The sequence below is a fragment of the Nannospalax galili genome, unplaced genomic scaffold (assembly GCF_000622305.1).
Source record: "Nannospalax galili isolate Female #2095 unplaced genomic scaffold, S.galili_v1.0 scaffold158, whole genome shotgun sequence".
Classification (NCBI taxonomy): Eukaryota; Metazoa; Chordata; class Mammalia; order Rodentia; family Spalacidae; genus Nannospalax; species Nannospalax galili.
The window spans coordinates 4,461,418-4,480,539 of record NW_008345290.1 but is presented as its reverse complement, the minus strand read 5'-3'; the positions used below and the strand labels follow the sequence as shown (position 1 = coordinate 4,480,539).

Sequence of the window (19,122 nt, the reverse complement as noted above, 5' to 3'; positions counted from 1 at the left end):
GGATTTCATCTTTCCAATGGCTGAGGAATTTTTCTTTATGTAACTGTGTCATGTTTTCTTCATCCATTCATCTCTTGCTGGGCATTTAGGTTGATTCCAAGTGAGGTAACAACAGTCTTGTTGTTGATGTTGCAGGGATCTCTCAGTTCTTGTTTTCCTGCAGGAATGAATTAAGTCAAGAGCTAAGCAAGATGGGAGTGGGCTACCTCAGGGCTGAGGGGGCTAGTGGGCTCTGTGTTGTGAGCATGAGAAGTTTTCTGAGTATTTATGAAGTGGGTTGAATATGCATGAGGTAAGGTGACACCCCCCCCCAATCCTTTTCTATCCCAAATCATGGTGGAATAGATCTTTCACTGAAGGCATTTCTTCCCACAATTCCCCCAAACAGGAAGGGGGTGTCAAATCCATGATGCTGCAAGTGACATCAGGTGTTTTGATGATGCAGAACTTTGTCAGTACACTTGTGAGGGTGAATGCTTTAGTTTCTGATATAGTAGGAACAATCTGACTTCAGCTTCAAGGAATGTCCAACGGCCAAAGATCATTCTGACTTTGAGGAAACACTGCTACCAAGGTCCAGCTGCTGTGTTCCTCAGTTACCTCTAATTCCTTGTCCATGGACAGCCCAGGTGGCCCCTTCCTGAAATAGGTGAAGGCTCTCCACAGTCTGTCCTGCTCTCAGTTTAGTCTGTGGCAATCAGACACAAGACTATGTGAAAAGGCAACCGTGGCTTGTGTGTGTCCCTTGGGGGTCAGTCAGCCGGAGCCTGCCAAGACCAGCTCTGTTGTTTTTCCCAGAGCCCCGTCCTTCTCTGATCTGGTCAGCTTGTGTCTCTTATTCAGGTGGGGTTCTTTTATTTCTCATCCCGAGTGCTCCCAATTGCACTGTTTGAACCCTAACATTCATTTTAACATACACATTTGTTTTCCTGGAAACAGTATCAACTACTGTCACCATTCCTTATATTAGATTCCTCCAAACTTACTTGTAACTGAAACTTTGGGCCTTTCAGCCAGTGTCTCCCCATTTCTTCTACCTCTCAGGCCCTGATAATCAGTTTTAGTCTCTGCATCAGTGAGTTTCACTAGTCTGGATTTTACATATAAATGTGAGCATACAGTGTTTGTCTTTTGGTGTCTGGGGCTTAATGTTCTCTAGATTCATGCATGTTGCAAAAGACAGGTTTTCTTTTTTACAAGTGAGTAGCATTCCATGATCCTTGGTGGTGGGAAGCCAGGCAAGCAGCTCCTACCTGCCAGTCTGCCTGCAGCTCACTGGGCTGGCCTGTCATTCCTGGGGCTTCTTTTTCCTTGGTGGGGAGGGGGAGGGGTGTGGAGCCTATGGTGTGGCTCCCTTCACATTTTTATTTCAAACCTTTTTATGCTTGCTGGCTTTTTCCCCTCTTCCCTGCTGAGAAGAACTGGAAGAGGTACCCTGTGGACCCTATGTTGGGCTCATTTCCCTTGCCCTGGCCCTTTCCCTTTGCTGAGCTCCCACCTTTGCACACTGTGCAAAGGGCCCACAACCACAGACCAGCATTGCTTTAACCCCCTTTCTTGCACATCTGTGGTTTCTGTCACTCTCCACAGAGTGTTCTAATTCAGCCTCATAAACAAACCTGGAGGAGCCAGAAGGCCCCTTAGGAGGTATCTGCCCCTGTTTCCACTGACAGGGTTACCCTGGTGTCCAGTGATCTTTGAGAAGCTGACCCAACCCTCTGTGTCCTCAGCAGTTGTGAGACTCTGGCTTCTATAATGGTTTCCCAATCAGAAGCATCCTTTATCATTGGAACTCAGACTTTGCACTTATGCACAGTGGGTATTTGCTTGTCCTTTCAATGGGAACTCAGATTCACTGCCCCTGGTGGTATAGCTGTTCCCACCTGCCCTAAGTCCCAGGCCTCTCTCTAGGGCTCCTGGTATGACTGCTGCACCTCCCTGCTTCCCACCCACCACGCTTAGGGGCCTTCTCTTCCATCCCAGCAGTGAAGCTACCAGTGAGGGTTTTAAGTCACAATTTAATCATTTCACTCACCTGCTCAAATGTCCTCTGTAGCTGCCTCTGTCCCCTGAATGAGCTCAGCCCAGCATGTGTCCCCAGCCTGCTCTTTTGTTACCATACCACTAGTCTACTATCTTCAAAAAGTTCCCCCACTATCTGGAAACACTCCCATCATACTCCAGCCCTGTGCCCCAGTGCTGGCTGCTCCTCCTATCTGGGGTGTGTCTTGGCCCAGAGAACTTCTGCTGAACAGTTTGGTGGCTTTGGGCCTTGCTTCATCCAAGAACCCTTCTCCGGTTCTCTTTTACCATTAGTATATGAGACCCCAAAATATTTTACAGTGATGGAATTTGAGGAAATGATGGGGGACAGAACCCTAGAGGGGATTTTCTGACCCTCCTCTGAGGCAGGTAGCAGACCCTCAAGGAAAGGTGCCTCATCTCTGAGGATCAGGGACACAGACAGGAAGCCGAGCCCACAGGCCCTGCTAAGCTTGCTGTGATACAGGGCTATTTCGTCAGCACTCTGTTCTAATTTGTCTCTCCATTGCTGTGACAAAACATTCTGACCAATACCAACTTGGAGAGGAAAGTGTTTATTTGGCTTACATCTCCTGGGTCACAGTTCATCACTGAGGGAGTCCAAGGTAGGAACTAAGGGCAGGAACGTGGAGGCAGGAGCTGAAGCACAGGCCATGGAGGAACCCTGCTTACTGGCTTGCTCCACTGGTCCCTGCTCAACCTGCTTTCTCACTTTTCCAGGGGTGGCACCACCCACAGTGGGCTGGCCCTCCCATATCACTCAATAATCAAGAAGATGCCCCACAGACATAGCCACAGGCCGGTCCAATGGAGGCAATTCACCAATAGAGGCTCCCTCCATTGACAAGGTGTGTCAAGTTGACACTAAAGCCATCCAGCACACACTCTACTCTTCAGCAGACCTGGCATGAAATGCTCAGGTGACCGGGTATGGTTGTGCACGCATGTAATCCCAGCAATGGGCAACCTAGGCAGAAAGGAGCTGAGGTTTGAGGCCAACCTGAGCTGCAGAGTGAGACTCTGCCTCAGAAAATAAAGAGGTGCAAAACAAGGAAACAGAAACCTTTCCGTGTGCCTTCCACTCAAGCCTGAGTTAGGTAAAGGCCAGTCTGAGATGTGCCTGGGCTATGCTGACCCATGCCTGGTATGGCCTTTTCTCTCCACTACAGAATTCTGCCTCCTCCAAGGGAAACACGGGGGCTTTGAGCATGAGAAGAGAGAGGACTCTGTCTACCTGAACCCCATGGCCAACCGAGAGTTTGTATTTCTGGACATGCCTGATGGGGAACATGAGATGTCGTCCCAGGATGGACCACTACATGTTTTAAAACAAGGTATTACTGGCAGTGTGGGTATAGCTAATGGGTAGAGAAGTGGGCTCTGTCCCCCAGGAGGTGATGTGGCCTTCAAGGTCCCCTTGGATATTAAGGACGGCCAGGTCTTAGGTGCTGTTATTTGAAGAGAGGGAAAGAGAGCCCCTAGGTAGGTTGAGGTGGGAGGCTGAGGAGTGGAGTGGTCAGGCACCTGGCAGTTGTCTTTCACTGCGACCACAGAATGCTTTTGACTGTGAAGACTGGCCAGTGATGAGCAGAGATAGAGAACCCAATTTCTACATCAGTTTCATTACTTTCTGGGCTTCAGTGTACCACAAGCAGTGCTTTGTCAGCATTGGAAATGCCCTCTCAGAGGCTCCTTACCCATGTGGCTAGAGCCTGCTGGTGCCACAGAGGGCAGAGGGACCATATCCCTGAACTGCCCACGACAGTTCTTTCTGCTCCTCATGGCAGGAAAGGAGAAACAAATGATGAGGTAAGAGCTTAGGAAAAAGAGTCAGCAATGGTTCAGAGGATACTTAGCCTTGCAAAGGAAATAGATTCCTCCGTGGGGCTTAGGTGAGTCACAGGCCACAGGATATTATTTCTGTCACAGAATGTCAGTGTTGGGGGACAAGGTGATGGAGACCCAGGGTTAAAGTAGATCTTTCCCTTGAGACAAGAGCTGATTGGACTTTTGGCTTCTATTTTATGGATTTTGGTCATACCTGGGACTGCACTGCAGGGACGTGGAGGCCGCTGCTTCTTCCCGCTGTTCGGAGCTGTGAGCCAGCTATCCTTTGCTGGGTTGCCTGATGGAGGCAGGAAGGGTCAGCAGTAGGGTGGGGGCTGGCCTGGTTTTTGAGCACCCAGATTCTAGGCTAACCAGAATGGTTCTTTGGAGGCAGGGACTGGTGTAGAGCTAGGTGTGTTCCAGAGGAGTTTCTGAAGTGAGTCGAGAGTTATGCATCTGATCTGTGAGGCTTCTGGCAATTGTTTTCTAGAATTGGCCATCAGCAGAGGACAAGGTTTTCTGCATCAATATGCAGCCCTCTGTAGGAAAGCTCTCGATGATTTTTTTTTTTTTTCCAAATCTCCACCAGCATAATTTGCTAGAAGCCTTTAGGAGAAAGAGGATTGAAGGGAGAGGTCCCCTGGTCTCCTGTAGGGAATGTGTGCAGCACAGCTGAGTAGACACCATGCTCGGTCATCTTGAACACATGTGAGAGGGACTTGGTAGAGCCGTTTGCTATGAAAATGCACCAAATATGAGATGGTGCCAAATCTGCAATATATTTCAAAAAGAGGCAGGAAAGAGTGTATTTTTGAGATCTATATGGCTTATGTTTAGTGATTTGGCCTTGAGAACATACTTCTATAGAAATCATGCCAAAGAGAAGCCTAAACAGCTTTTCCAGGAACTAATTGGTTAGACTTAATTATTATTATTATTATTAATAATTATTATTATTATTACCATCATCAGAGAAAAGCCAGGCCTGAGATGTCAGGCCTCTCTCCTTTTCCTCCTTCCTTCCCCATTGTAGTTTTCCAGGGTGTTGAAAACACACAGTGTGGTACCCACGTCCAAGTTCCTGACTGACCCTGCATCTGGAGTTGCTGCGAAGGAACTGGTAACCCTTGTAAGAGGCAGGTTGTGAACTTCTGCTCTGTCTTCACAGCCACCCTGCACCTGGAGAGGCGCTTCCAGCCCTTTGCGGAGCTGCCGGAGCAGCAGCTAACAGCACTGTGCCGCCTCCAGCAGGCAATCCTGTTCGACGAGGAGCTACTCATGGCCCTGGAGCAAGTGGTGAGGCAGGGCCATCTCCAGGCAGGGTTTGCTCCTTGTTTGGTTTGAAAATGTGCAGAGGTTAGACCTCTCAGAACAGGCTTTGGGATAACATGGGGTTGTGTTAAGTTTTCCCATCTCCTTTTAATTCCAAAACTTGTCTGTTTTCTTAGTTATAGATCTTTCCTTTTCTAACCGGAAAAAGGGAGCTGACATCAGGCGGCGAGGCATGGGTGAATTTCTTAAAGCTGCAACAAATCACCAGAAACTTGGCACTTAAAAATATCAGAAATGTATTCTCTTACAGACCTGGAGGGCAGAAGTTAGAATTGCATCAGCAGGGCCACATTCCCTTTGGAAGATCTAGGAGAGAATCCTTGTTGCCTGCATTTTCTGGTAGCTTCTGGCATTCCTTGGCTTATGGCGGCATCTCTCCCATCTCTACCCTGCCTTCCTCTGTGTGCTGGTTTCTCCTTTACTCTTTAAGGATCTTCACCATTGGCTATGGGGTCATCTTTATCTTGAGACCCTTACCTTAATTATACCTGCAGAGACACATTCTACATAAGGCATTGTTCTGAGACTGCAGGTAGACAGGGGCTTTGGGCCACTACTGCTATGTGACAGAGCTCATCAATCTTTCCTATTCAGAACACACATAAGCTTATTCCTTTCTGTTTTGCAGCAAAAGAATTTTGAGGGACACGCCAGCTGCCCACTCTTGGTCAGCCCAGATTTTGGTACTTAATGAGGCTGAAGTTTGGAAATATGTTCTTCATTGTAGTTTTGTTTTTCTGCCTTTTTGCATATTTTTCCCTCTTGAAGCAAACTTGTGCTAAAAGAGCTTAGTTACCTGTGATAGAACTATGGTTGCCCAAAGAGTCCAACTTTGCCTTTTGGCTTAACTCAGGGAAAACACAAATGTTTCAAAAGCCAGCGACTTTCACTTCCTAAAATGGCTCCTTTCTAGAGGAAAATGTCAAGCTGGTCCTGTGGAGAGAGCACAGACTGGTGGAGCATCTGCCTGGTGGTGGGTAATGGATGGGCACAGGGGTGCAGATGGAGTGCAGCTGGCCCAGGGCCCAGGGGGTGTACTGGCTTACAGGCGGGGATGAATGAAGCTGGCCAGGACTGGCTGTGGATGTGCTCTCTTTAGTGTGAGAACCAGAAAAGGATAGTGCTTTTATGTCCCTTATCAGTTTGATATGTCATTACTTATTCCTGGTGTCTAGTAAAAAAAACCCAAGGCACTGACTTGGTCTGGAAGGTTCTGCCCAACATTTTCTGTGTGCCTCCTTCCTCTTTGTGGAAGGATAGTACTTGGGCAAGGTTCACCTTATTGTGTCCTTAAGAGGAAGCTGAAACTTGTGGGTATCTTCAAAATACAGAGAAGGGCTCAGTGTTGATGAAGCACATGGAGCATCCTAGGAGGATGGGGGTAGGGCAGAGGCTCTCTTGAGTTCTGCCTGCTTGGCTTCTGGCTTCACCATTCTCCTCTTTCTTTTCTTTTCCTGTCCTGCAGTGTGATGATGTGGCCAGTGGTCTCTGGTCCCCACAGGCTGCACGGGCATTGGAGGAGCTGACAGTCAGTCAGCAGCAAGACCTCACGACCTTTCTGCAGCTAGTAGGATGCAGGGTACTGAGTGAGCGTCCCGGTCCTCAGGATGGGGTCAGCAACCAGAAGCTCTTTACAGCAGCCTACTTCCTGGTCAGTGCACTGGCAGGTATGGAGCCAAGATGAAGAGAATAGGGAAGTGGCCACCGTCATTTGGAAACTATGTACAAAGGAATGATGATTGTGGAAGGTTTGGTACAGGTCTCTCCTTTCCAGTCAAGAGAGAGTAAGAGGTGGAAATTGGATGGTCTTGGACATAAAGCAGGCCTTTCTGGCCACCTTGAGCCTCCTCTACTCTTAGAGGCTCAAGGTGGACCTCCCTATGATCTCTCGTCACTGGAAGTTATCTCCAAAATATAGTTCATGAGGAAGCTGTGGCTAACCAACTGAGCCGCCTAGGTCCAGCTTCCCTCCGAGGTATACAAGTGAGTCACAGAGTTCCTAATGCATTCGGGCTTCCTCCCAGCACTACAGAGGCAGAGGCAGTGTTGAAAAATGAATCAGAGAATGTGCTCACCTGATATGCTGATGGATACATGCCCTGTGGCCTGCTCTGAATCAGACAAAGGCTTGGACTGGTTGACTGGGACCAGATGCAAGCTAGAGGCTCATCCCATGTTAACATCAGTGGAAATGCTTGAGTTTGGGCTTTCTGTCAGGGGCTCATCCACAGCCCAGACTCCTTCAGCTTGCTGAGTGGCCTTTTCCTCACATACCCTATTACTTCTTGAAATACTTTACCCACAGCAGCCCAGGGCTGACCTTGTGACTGTACCATATTCTGTTCCCTCTGATGTCAACACAACTTCAGCTTCTCTGTAGCTGAGTACACAGGTGGCACACAGGGTGAACAAGATGGAACTTACTGTTTCCGAGCTGGGGGTGCAGAGGCTGGGAAAGCCTCCATATTGCCCAGTCTTTGCAGCCAGCACCTACACCAAGCCTGCTCTGTCTGAGCTGTGATCTCATTATGGCAGCCCCAGTAGGCTGGCTGGTTTAAAGCTTTCCTTAATGTTCTAAGGGAGCCCTTGTGTTGGCCACCTCCTCCTAGATAGTATGGCCTTCCCTCCTAAGATCTAGGGAAAGCACTGGAACAGGGGCCTCCTCTTGGGCCCTGACTTCATTGTGCTTGGCTGCTGTCAGCATCGCAGTCCTCCCGTCTCCTAGAAAAACTTGCTCTGCCTATGTGTGACTGTGAACAAGTCCCAGCTCTGAATACCTTGTTTGTAAACAGACAATTCTGCTTCAGGCCCTGGACAGTCTTCTACTGTGTTTCAGGCCCAGTCAGGGGAGGGCAAGCACGTCTGGCCCAGAACAGGCATCAGGTAGCAGTGTGAGCTGCCACGGAAGGGGCTGTGTGCTGTGCTCACAGTGCTAGATGAGCAAATGGAGCCAAGCTTCTCCAGGAATGAGAGGGATGCAGGAGCCCCTGGAAGGTGAAGGGGCAGAAGCATAGGCCTGGCAGCGCTTGGCCGATGCCACATGCCCTTCTAGGCTCTGTGCTCTTTCCATCCTCATCTTGGAGTGGGGTGAGGGCCTGCCTCTTTGGGAACCCACAGACTTCTCAGAGGTTGGCAGGTGCATGACCCGTTCAGACGTTGTGCTCAGGTCCTCTGGCAGGATCATTTCCAGGGTGGCCCCTTCTCCCAGCAGCCTTTCCTCTTGGAGACCACTGTGTTCTGTTGGCCTTTCTGGCTTATAGCCTCAGTGACACTGTCCTTAATAGAGGGAGAAGATGCAGGTGACAGTGAAGTCACGAGCAGTCCTATCCAGGTAACTTAGTTCAAAGGTTGTGTCCTGAGGATTTAGGGTCATTTTAGGAGCATATCCATTTTAGTCTCGTAGGTATTTAATATTGTCTTGAATAGCACAGACTTGGCTTTCCTTTCCTCATGGGGTTGGCAGGACCCGACACACACAACTCTGCATTGACTCCTGCCACTGGTGGCACTGCTCCAGCTGCGTGCCTCTGATTAGTCCTGTGCTTTCCTTTCCAAAGTGACTGGTACCATGGGTGGAGCCCTTTGTGTGTGCAGTGCTCTGACAGATGCCCCCAAATACCTATGGTGAGTCAAATGGAGACAAGTCACAGAAGCATATCCACAGCTACAGCTGGGTGGAGCCCTGATGACTATAACTCTAGAGGTAGGAAGATCACTGCAAGTTCAAGGCAGCCTGAGCTATAATGGCGAGAACGTCTCAGAATATAAAAAAACAAAAGCTACAGCTTGGTTATCTGGAGGAAGTTCAGTGCTGTTACAGCTTTTCTGTGCTCATTTACTTTTCTGAGCCCATGTCCTTCCTGACCGGCAAATTCAATGTCAAGGAATATCCTCTGGTGACTGGATTGCTGGGGTGATCCTGCCACAGAACCCCCAACATTGCTTTCAAATGTGATCACACATTTACTTCCTGACCAGCAGTGGCAAGAGGTAGTGAAATATAAACTGGGCACCATCTAGGGTTAAATGTCTTTTTTCTTATTGAAAGTCTCACTATATAGCTCAGGCCAGCTTCACACTTGTGATTCTTCTGCCTCAGCCTCTCAAATGCTGAGATTACAGGTTTCCATGAACTTATTTTGACAGTGATTGTGACATGTTTTCTACAGAAATGCCAGATAATGCCACAGCTCTCCTGGGTACCTGTTGTAAACTCCACATTATTCCTATGCTGTGCCACTTGGTAAGGAAATTTCCAGATGGGATGCTGGGGTGGTAGGGATGGAGGGGATGACGGATAGATGCCAACCAGCTGGTAAAACACCTCTAGTTTATTATCTATAACCCAAGAGAGTCTAAGCAAGTGTTGTCATTAGCACGAGTGTGCTGTGGAAGGACTGAGGCCCAGAGCAAAAGGTTTGTTCTAAACACTGGCCAGCAGAGCCAGCAGCCTGGTCTGTAGTTTCCAAATCGCAGGCTTTGCTCATGTTTGAAGTATCTTGGCCATGGCTTGGTGCTGTGAGATCTAAACACCATGTTGCTGGCCATGGCAGTTCTGTATAGACTGGTTTGAATCTACGTTGTGTCATACTTGCCAAGAAGCACTCAGGCCTGCTTCGTCTTGGGGAGACATAGCTTCTTCCATCGTCTTTTAGAAATATCACTAGCTTTGTGCTCCAGCCCTTGTAAGAGCAAGTGGTAGGTAATAAGGGTAGCCCAAGTCAGGTTAAGCTGTCAAGTTACAGACTTGACCATTAATAGGGGGAACCAACAACAGGCTGTCCAAAACCACCCAAGGCAGCTTCTACAGGTGTTGCTAAGGCAGAGATGCAAGACATCCTGGTTACTTATTTTTAAAGTCTGGTGTAGGTTTAAGGCCTGCTGTTGTTCAAAAGGATCACAGCTCAAAGCTTAGCTCTGACTGGGGAAGCTGATACCACATATATTGCCTGGAGAGGACCTGTGCTATACATGTCCTCTGGGAACACTGATTGAATCACACAGTTGGTGGCTTGGATGCCATTCTTCATGAAGCGACATTAGAAACCGAGTCAGCACAGCACTTCTCCAGACAGCTGACCAGACACTATTCAGAATGAAGAGTCCATGCCCAGGGGATACTCAATTACTTGAAAATGTGCCAGTGTGTCCTGGACCAGCTGAAGGTGATGGCTGCTGCCGTAGTTTGATTATAGACTCTATGTAAATGTCCTAACTGTATGCAATGATGACCAAAGCAGCTTTTCAGAGCTCTGCTCCCTCTTGCAGCAACTGAATGCTCAGCACTTACCAAGTCTGCTTCCTAGCATTTAGAGACTCATTAGCTGCATTCAGGAAGTACATGGAGTACAAACTCCTGCCAAGGGAGCCAGCTCATCCCCTAATAACCTCACTCAGCATCTTCCTTGCCGTCAGCTCTTGGTTCTGACCTCCGCTGGTGTTTCATGAGTAGACATGGCAAACTTGGGAGTTCCAGAATGGACAGAATTCTGCTTTTCCACTGTACTGCCTGGCTGTAATGGCCTTCACCTGTCTTTTGGAGGCTGCTTAACATAGACAAGTCATGTGTTTTAAAAAGATCTTCCTAGGTGCCCTCAAGTAATCTCTTCAGAGTTCCTGTAGTTCTTTTTTAAGGCAGCCAGTCTCCTGCAGGAATCTGAGTATTATGTGCTTCTTAAAGTGATTTACTTAGAAGGCATAAAATCTACCTGCATCCCCAGGTGAGAGCCAAGTAACTGAAAGAGGCTTCTTGGAAGGTTTGGGGGGTGGGCAGTACTAAGTATACGAACACATTTGCCATGAGTAAGGAGATAAGTTAGGATCAACAAAGAAATCTGGAAAATATTCTAGGTAAAAGGAAAGCAAGGAAAGAGGTTCCTGAAGCAGGAAGCATAATTAAATGACAGTATTACACTTAAGGAGCCCCTTAAATATACAAGGCTCTAATACCAGCATTTAACTTAAAAGACAACAGGAGCTGGATGACCAGAGTTGCCTTGCATATGTTTGAGTGCCACAGAGTGCCAGTGCAGTGAAGGAGAAACTGTATTTGGAGGGAGAACTCTCAGGATTAGCAGAAAAGTGACTGGAACTCTAAAAAAATGGTGGATCTACGATGCGTGCACCTCTCTCCCAAACCTCACATCACCTGGGACTGTGGCTACTGTCACAAAGCCCTGGCTTAACCTGCCATCTGTCCACCAGGAGCTAGAAAAGCAGCCCCAGGAAAACAGCTGTCAAGGTCCCAACCATCAATGACACCTGTATCCACCCACAGCGGGAACTAGGGAAATTCTCCTGCCTATGGTGCAAAAGGCCTCAGTACCACTCAAGGTTGAATTTGGAATCACATCTGTGATTCTGAGCCTTATGACAATGCTACAAGCTTTAGCCTCACCATTGCTTACTCTGCATGACCTACGTTTATTTCTACTTGTATTTGGTAGCCACAGGACCTCAGATACCAAAGCTCCAAGCCTGCAAGCCACCCACCCACCCTGAGTCAGCAGGGTGTGAGGAAGTTCTGCCCCATGCCCTCCACCTCCAGGAGCATGGATGCCAGCCATCAGCCTGAACATTGTTTGCATATGTGCCCTGGAAAACCCAGGGAGCAGGTCTTCTTACATGGTTCATTTTGGGTCACAGCTGCTCAGTGCTCAGCACTAGCTGAGTAAAGCTTGTGTTTATCCCTTGGGACCTGGAGAAGGTCTGGATCCCACACTTCCACAAAAGTGGCTAGCAGTACTTCAAAGCCCCAGTAACTTTAGCCATGCCCATGGATTCGGGAAGGTCTTTGTGTTTCAAAACCTCAAATCCCATGGTAACCAAAGTACCACCCGTGTTTATCTGGCAGGGTCTGGGCAAGGACTGGTCCCATCCTGTGGCTCTAGAGCTGTAGGTGCTAGTGCTCCAGACCCAGGTATCTCTCACAACTCTTCATGTCATTCATGCTTACCCTGAGGGTCATAGGGATAGTCCTCTACATCTCACATCACTGAGTCTGTAGCGGCTGAATATACACTCTTGGAAGCCTATGCTCACTGCAAAGTCATAATGTGACCTTAATGAACATCTGCATTTGAGGTCCTCCTAGACACTGCTGACATGAACCAAAGAAATCACATAGAGGCTACATTTTGGAGCTCATGTATAACTAAAGCCAGAGCACCTATCCAAATGACATCTATCCAACCAACCAACCAACCAACCAACCAACCAACCAACCAACCAAATTCGTACAAGTGTTTCCAAAAACTGGATGTTATACCAGATGCATAGACATCAATGAAAGTAAACAGAAAACAAGCTAGCTCCAAAAGGAACAGCAGCTGTCTAAAAACAGATCTCAATGTGAAGTCTGAAGAGCTTAAAATAATGATCCCAAGGAAACTTAATGAGATCTAAGAGAATGTGAGAATATACACAAACACAAAGAAATGAGAAAAAGAAATTTAGACCTAGGGATTTTTAAAAAAGAAATTCTGGAGCTAAAATCTATAATCAGTGAAATAAAGCATATGAAGCTTCCACAAGATTAGAGGAGAAGAAAAAACATTTTGGAACTTTTGAATTAATCCAGTAAGATTTGGGGCTAGGGGGAGTGAAGAAAAGTTATAAGCCATTTGGGATAACATTAAGTGAATAAACATTTGCATCATGGGAATTCCAGCTGAGGAATAAGAAGAGAAAGCATGTAAAAATCAGTCTTATGAAATAACAGCTGAAAAATTCCCAAATCGTTAAAGAGATATGGATATCTACACACAAGAAGCTTAAAAAACTCATAAAATAAGACTTTCACCAGGGTATGTAACAGTCAAAATATTGAAAGTACAAGACAAAAGAATCCTAGAAACAGAAAAAGGAAAAGTCACCCTAGGAATGCCCAGTGGACTTAGGAAAATGGCATGATATATTCTAAATATTGAAAGAAATAACTGCCAACCACAGTACCCTACCTATCTTTCAAAACTGAGGGAGACAATAAAATTGGTCTCAGATAAGCAGATCAGCCCTATAATGAATACTTAGGGGAATAAATGCAACTCTAGAAAGATTAGCTGCCATTATCAAAGAACACAAATATAAACCTCATTAGAAAAACTGGTAAAAGAGAAAGAACAGTACTAAGCCTCAGTATGACAAGAAATAATCCAATCACAAAAATAAGTGAGAGGTGGAAATGAACAAAAATCATGCAAAACAAGCAAAATACAACTAACAATGACCTTGAATTTAAATGAATTAAATTCACAAATCAACACAGACAGCCAGACAGCCAACCAACCAGACTCACCTATATTCTGCTTACAGAAATATGACTCACTTCACTAGCAGTAATACACATAGACTAAATGTGAAGGGCTAGAAAAAGATAGAGTACCCAATGGACTCCAAAATCAAGCAGGAGTAGCCACACTCATATTAGATAAAGTAGATTTTTCAATAAAAAAACTGCAGAATAAAATGCAGCCACTATACGTTCTTAAGACTGATCAATTCAGAAACCAGATACAGAATTGCAAATATATGCATCCATATTACAATTCAAATACTTAAATATGACGAAGTGTGAAAACAAAGCAGAGAGAGACTAATACAATTATAGTTGAGAGACCACTTTACACTGCAGGCGGTTCATCTAGACACAAATCAAAGGAACACCTGAGTAGACTCATGCTCTAGAGCAACTGAGTTGAGCAGTTATGGGGTATTTCATCCAACAGAAGCAGAGAACACATTCTTCTCAACAGCACTTGGAATGCTCAGGATAGAGCATATGCTAGGCCACAAATAAGGTTCCATACCATTTTAAAAACTAAAATCTTATGTATCTTTTCAGACCACACACACACACGCACACACACACACACGAAAAAGAAGAACAGAAATTACAAAAATACATGTTCCTAAGTGCTAATAGGTAACTAAAGAAATTAGAATGGAAATTTTAGAAACAAAAATGAAAACATAACAAAATCCATGATATATGGCAAAGTCAATACTGAGAAGCTTACAGCAATAACCGCATATACCAGAACATATAAAGGTCTTAACACCTATTGCTGCAACTCAAGGACTTAGAAAAGCAAGTACAAGCCAAACCCAAAATCCGCAGAAGGAAAAATTCAGAGCATAAAATCAAACTGAAAAACAAAACAAAGCAAAAACCCAATAACCAATAACCCCACAAAAGATCAAGGAAACAACTGCTATTTTGAAAGGGAAACAAAAATGTCAATCAAAATGTTAGTCAACAAAACTGACGAACGATTAGAAAATTAGGGGGATCAGCCAATGGAGGGGAAAAGTAAAGATTCAAATAAAACAGATGAAATGATATTTCACATATGATCACAAAAACACAAAGGATTACAAGATACAAGTAGATCAACTATATGGCTACAAAACTGAAAAATCTAGAACAGATATATTTATGAACAATGTGAAATAGAAAATCTAAGCAGACCAATAATGAGTAATGAGATAGAAGCAATAATTAAAATTTCCCATCTAAAGATAGCCTAGGACCTGGTGGCTTTACTGGTGAATTCCATAAAAACACTTAACTGCTAATTTCAATGCTGTTTAAATTTGGAAATTGAAATGGAAGGAACTCTACAAAACACTTTATGTTGCCAGTAATATCCTAATCTCCTGCTGCAACCACAGAATACACCAGAAGAAAATTAGACTCACATGCAAACATTTTCAGTAAGTTAGTACCAATTCAATAACACACCAAAATATCACATACGAGAAGGCATTTTCATAATACTCTTCCAACAAGGATTCATCTAAGACATGAGGACCTCGAAAGGCTGTAACCATAAAAGCAATCTAATTACAAAGTAGACTGAAGAACCTCAACAGACACTTCTCAAAAGACACACAAACAGTGAACAAGTTACATGAACAAATGCGCAGTCTCCAGGATCATCATGGAAATGCAAATTAAAAGCAGGAGGTATCACTTCATCCTCATTAAAATGGTGATCATCAAAAAGACTAAAAAGAACAAATGCAAGTGAGGATACGGAGAAACAGGAACTCTTATTTATTGTTCAGAATGTAAATTAACACAGCCATTACAAAAAACAGTATGGTGGTTCCTTAAAACACCAAAAGTTACTGCAATTACTGAATGCTACCAGGTATACCCAAAGGTATGAAACTGCCATACCAAAAATGTGCTTGTACTCACGTTTATTGTGGCAGTATTCATAGAGCTAAAATATGAAATATTTTAGTCCTTTAGTAGAGGAAAAGCTAAAGGACATGGCATATATAGTGACTATTAGTCAGTCATAAAAATGAAACTGCTATTGGGAAATCCAAAAGTTACTGCAATTACTGAATGCTACCAGGTATACCCAAAGGTATGAAACTGCCATACCAAAAATGTGCTTGTACTCACGTTTATTGTGGCAGTATTCATAGAGCTAAAATATGAAATATTTTAGTCCTTTAGTAGAGGAAAAGCTAAAGGACATGGCATATATATAGTGACTATTAGTCAGTCATAAAAATGAAACTGCTATTGGGAAATGTGGATGGAACTTAAGTGTTCAGTATGTTAAATGAAACAAGCTGGATAGAGAAGGGCAAACACCACATATTCTCACCCATCTGTGGAAATCAAGTCAATGTCCTGGGAGAGCAGAACAGAATCTTAACAATTAGACTCAGAGGAGCAGTGGGAAAGTGGATCAAGTTCAGTAAGGGGCACCAAAACACAGATTACTTCTGGATCTTTTTTAAACAAAGTGTGAAAATTTCAATACAAATGTATGGAGATAAAAATGCTTATTACCCTGACTTATTACAGATTATATACATGTATTGAATCACCATAATGTATCCTATAAAGGTATACAAATTTTATCCATAAGACCAGATGAACCCTCCATCTGGGCCTATAAGAAAGGCATATTCTTTTAACCTACTGGAGTTCAGCCAGACAAATCAGATAAAATAAGGCCGAAGTCTTGGCATGGAATAAGTATCTTGTTACGTCTTAATGGTTTCCCTGACCATTGGGAGTAATTTAATAAATCAGTTTCCCTTTGTAACTATCTAAAAGTATAGTATCTAACTATGTGGACTTTCTGATATTTTGCAGTTAATTTGTTTTTCATTTCAGCTCCATGCTCTGTCAGATGACGGAGTATCTGACCTTGAAGACCCCATCTTGTCTCCTCTGGGAGACCCAGAGAGGTTTGAGATTGTTCAGTGCTTGTTTGCCTTCGCCAACATCACCCTGGAGAGACTGCAGTCATCTGTGAGAGCCACCATCCCGAAGGACTCTCACATCCTGCTGCTAATTCTTCAGATTACCTTAAGTGGGCTCTGCGCTCTAGGCAGAGAACATGAGTAATGTCTCCATTCATTAGAAATAAGGCTACTGGCCAATGCTGGGTGCTTTTCAGATTGAGGAAATACTTTGGAATTTGGATCCTAAGCCTGTTAAAAGTTGCTCAGTGAACTCCGAAGCACTGTAAACCCTTTTATTTTCATCAGAGGCCTACTGTGCTGATGATAAACAGTGATCATCGACATCCAAGGTAGATTCCAGCACCTGAGTTGCTAAAGGAGTCACCTAGACCTGTTCTATAATGGACCTATCTACCACTTATATTCTCTACTCATTTATTATAGAAAAATCCAAAATTCACTTGTGAATGCCATAGGAAATCAACTTCTCTTCACACAAGAGGTGACATTGTGGACATTCTGTACATTACTTGACCCCTGAAAAATGAACTGTAAATGCTATTTGAGTATATGAAGCAAAATTTTATTAAAAACCATCTAATTCCAGTCCCCTAGCATGTGGGTTTAGCTCTGTGTATTTTATGTGACTTTGTCATACTCTGATGAACACACTCTGTCTACAACAGTTCCAATGCATTCTGGGAATTTGTCACATGCTGCATTTTCTATCAAAAGAAATTCTGAACTATGTACGTATAGTTTTCTATTTATTCTGGTTTGATGTCCTGTTACAACCAGCTTGGAGAGCCTCTCCAGGGCTCCTGGTTCCATCAACAGCATCTGTTCTCATCCATCTGGGATTGGACGCCTCTGGGCATGAGCAGCAGCAGCTGAGAAGCATCTTACCATGTCTTCTTTTTCACCACCACTCACATAGTCCCTTCAGATTACAAAGGAGTAACAAAAAAGAAATAAAGCAATCATCTCTATTAAAAATGAGACCCAGCCTTATGCAACTGCCTATGATATGGGGGGATATAAAGGTGCACATCAGCAACCATCCAAATATAATAAACTCATACACAAATCAGAAAGGAAAATGCCAGTGTGTGTAGTTGTGCCAAGTTGGTGGCACCATGTACCTTGTCTAGTTTTCTGAAACTAATATAAAGAACAAGTTAATCAGAATGTGTAATATGAATCTACAGGTAGAAAAATATATACATGTACATGCATGGAAACGCACGTTGAAAGTTCCTAAGAAACCCAGCATGGCTCCTGTGGATTGAAAAACTTAAAGTGATTATAAAGAGGACTGGAGAGATGGCTCAGTGGGAAAGTGCTTGCTGTATAAACATGAGAATCTGAGTTTGGATCACTAGCCCCACCTAAAAAAGTCAGGCATGATAAGTACACTTGTAATCTCAGCACTGGAAGGCAGAGACAGATTCTTGGGGCTCACTGGCCTGCCAGTCCGGCCAATCAGAAAGCTTTGGATTTAGTGAGACCCTGACTGAAAAAATGGGCATAAAACTTTATTCTGAGACATCAGAAAGACCTAAACTAGCACTTTCCTAAGTGTGTGGCATAGATCTTATAAATCAGTGTGGGAAAACTGCTAAGGACCCCTCCTGGAAAGGCTTCCTGATGCACACATAGCCACACTGCTATCTCTTGGTGGGTCCCTTGCCCATGCTCTGCAGCTCAGGGTGAGATGGGTACCACAGCAGGTCTTCTCGCTGCACACATGGCTTTTCTCTTTCTTGGACAGCTGGGAAGTGGCTGTATGACCCATGCTGTCTAAGCAGAGTCTATTTCTTGATTCTTCATTTTCATCTCCCCCAACTCTGAAGTCTTTTCTCTGAAAGCCACTGAACTGCTTAGGTCAGCAAGGATGAAACAATGGTCAAGGTTTCTCTGTTGAAGAACCCAGACAGGTGAAAAATTTGAGGATAGGGAGGATATTAGGAGTTAAAAACAAAACAAAACACTTAAATCATCAATGCTAATCTGATATCCTGTAGTTTATCTTGAAATCTTAGTTCTACCTATAAATGAAACACTACATTTCTCCAACAATAATTATTTCTTTCTATGCAAAAAAATATTTTACCAGGAATATGTAACCTCACAGACTGAACATTTGTTTTGATATACAGAACTATGTTGAAAGACTTATAGGGACAGTTTCTGAAAAATCAAGACTACACTAAGGAAAATTTACTTACACAAAGACAGCAGTACTGTTTCCTTTTACAGAAAACAGTAATACAGATACTTGGAAAGCAGTAATACTCAATTTGTACTTTTCATCAGAAAGTCACTTAAGCACATCATTCAGCTTTGATTTTTGGATGGCTAATAAGCACCTTGTCCTCTATTAAAAAAAAAAACGTTATGATCATGTCAAAGAAGTTAAAAAGAACATACACTGCATTCGAAGGAAAGGTATGTAAAAATGAAATGGAAACAAAAAAGGATAAAATATTCTCATAGCACGTTATTCCAATTAAATATTCCTCATGGGGGTGTAACAGCTCAAAATAACATGCAAAGAATTTCACTTGTTGCTGGACACTATTGCTCATTCTTCTGCAACAGAATCCAAGACATCACGGGTGCACGCCTTTAATCCCAGGACTCAGGAGGCAGAGACAGGTGGATCTCTGTGAGTTCAGGGCCAGCCTGGTCTACACAGCGAGTTCC

At 44.3% G+C, this 19,122-nt stretch overlaps 1 protein-coding gene across 1 annotated transcript in view; it reads left to right on the top strand.

Moving 5' to 3' along the window:
- Positions 1–17,033, top strand: part of Gsdme (gasdermin E) — a 55,536-nt gene extending 38,503 nt beyond the window's left edge. The window contains exons 6-10 of the mRNA XM_008841487.2: positions 3,213–3,377; positions 5,039–5,166; positions 6,668–6,869; positions 9,372–9,445; positions 16,346–17,033. Of these exons, the coding sequence (XP_008839709.1) occupies positions 3,213–3,377; positions 5,039–5,166; positions 6,668–6,869; positions 9,372–9,445; positions 16,346–16,579 (803 nt within the window). The 3' untranslated portion in view covers positions 16,580–17,033. The remainder of the gene's footprint in view (positions 1–3,212; positions 3,378–5,038; positions 5,167–6,667; positions 6,870–9,371; positions 9,446–16,345) is intronic.
- Positions 17,034–19,122: the final 2,089 nt, after the last annotated feature.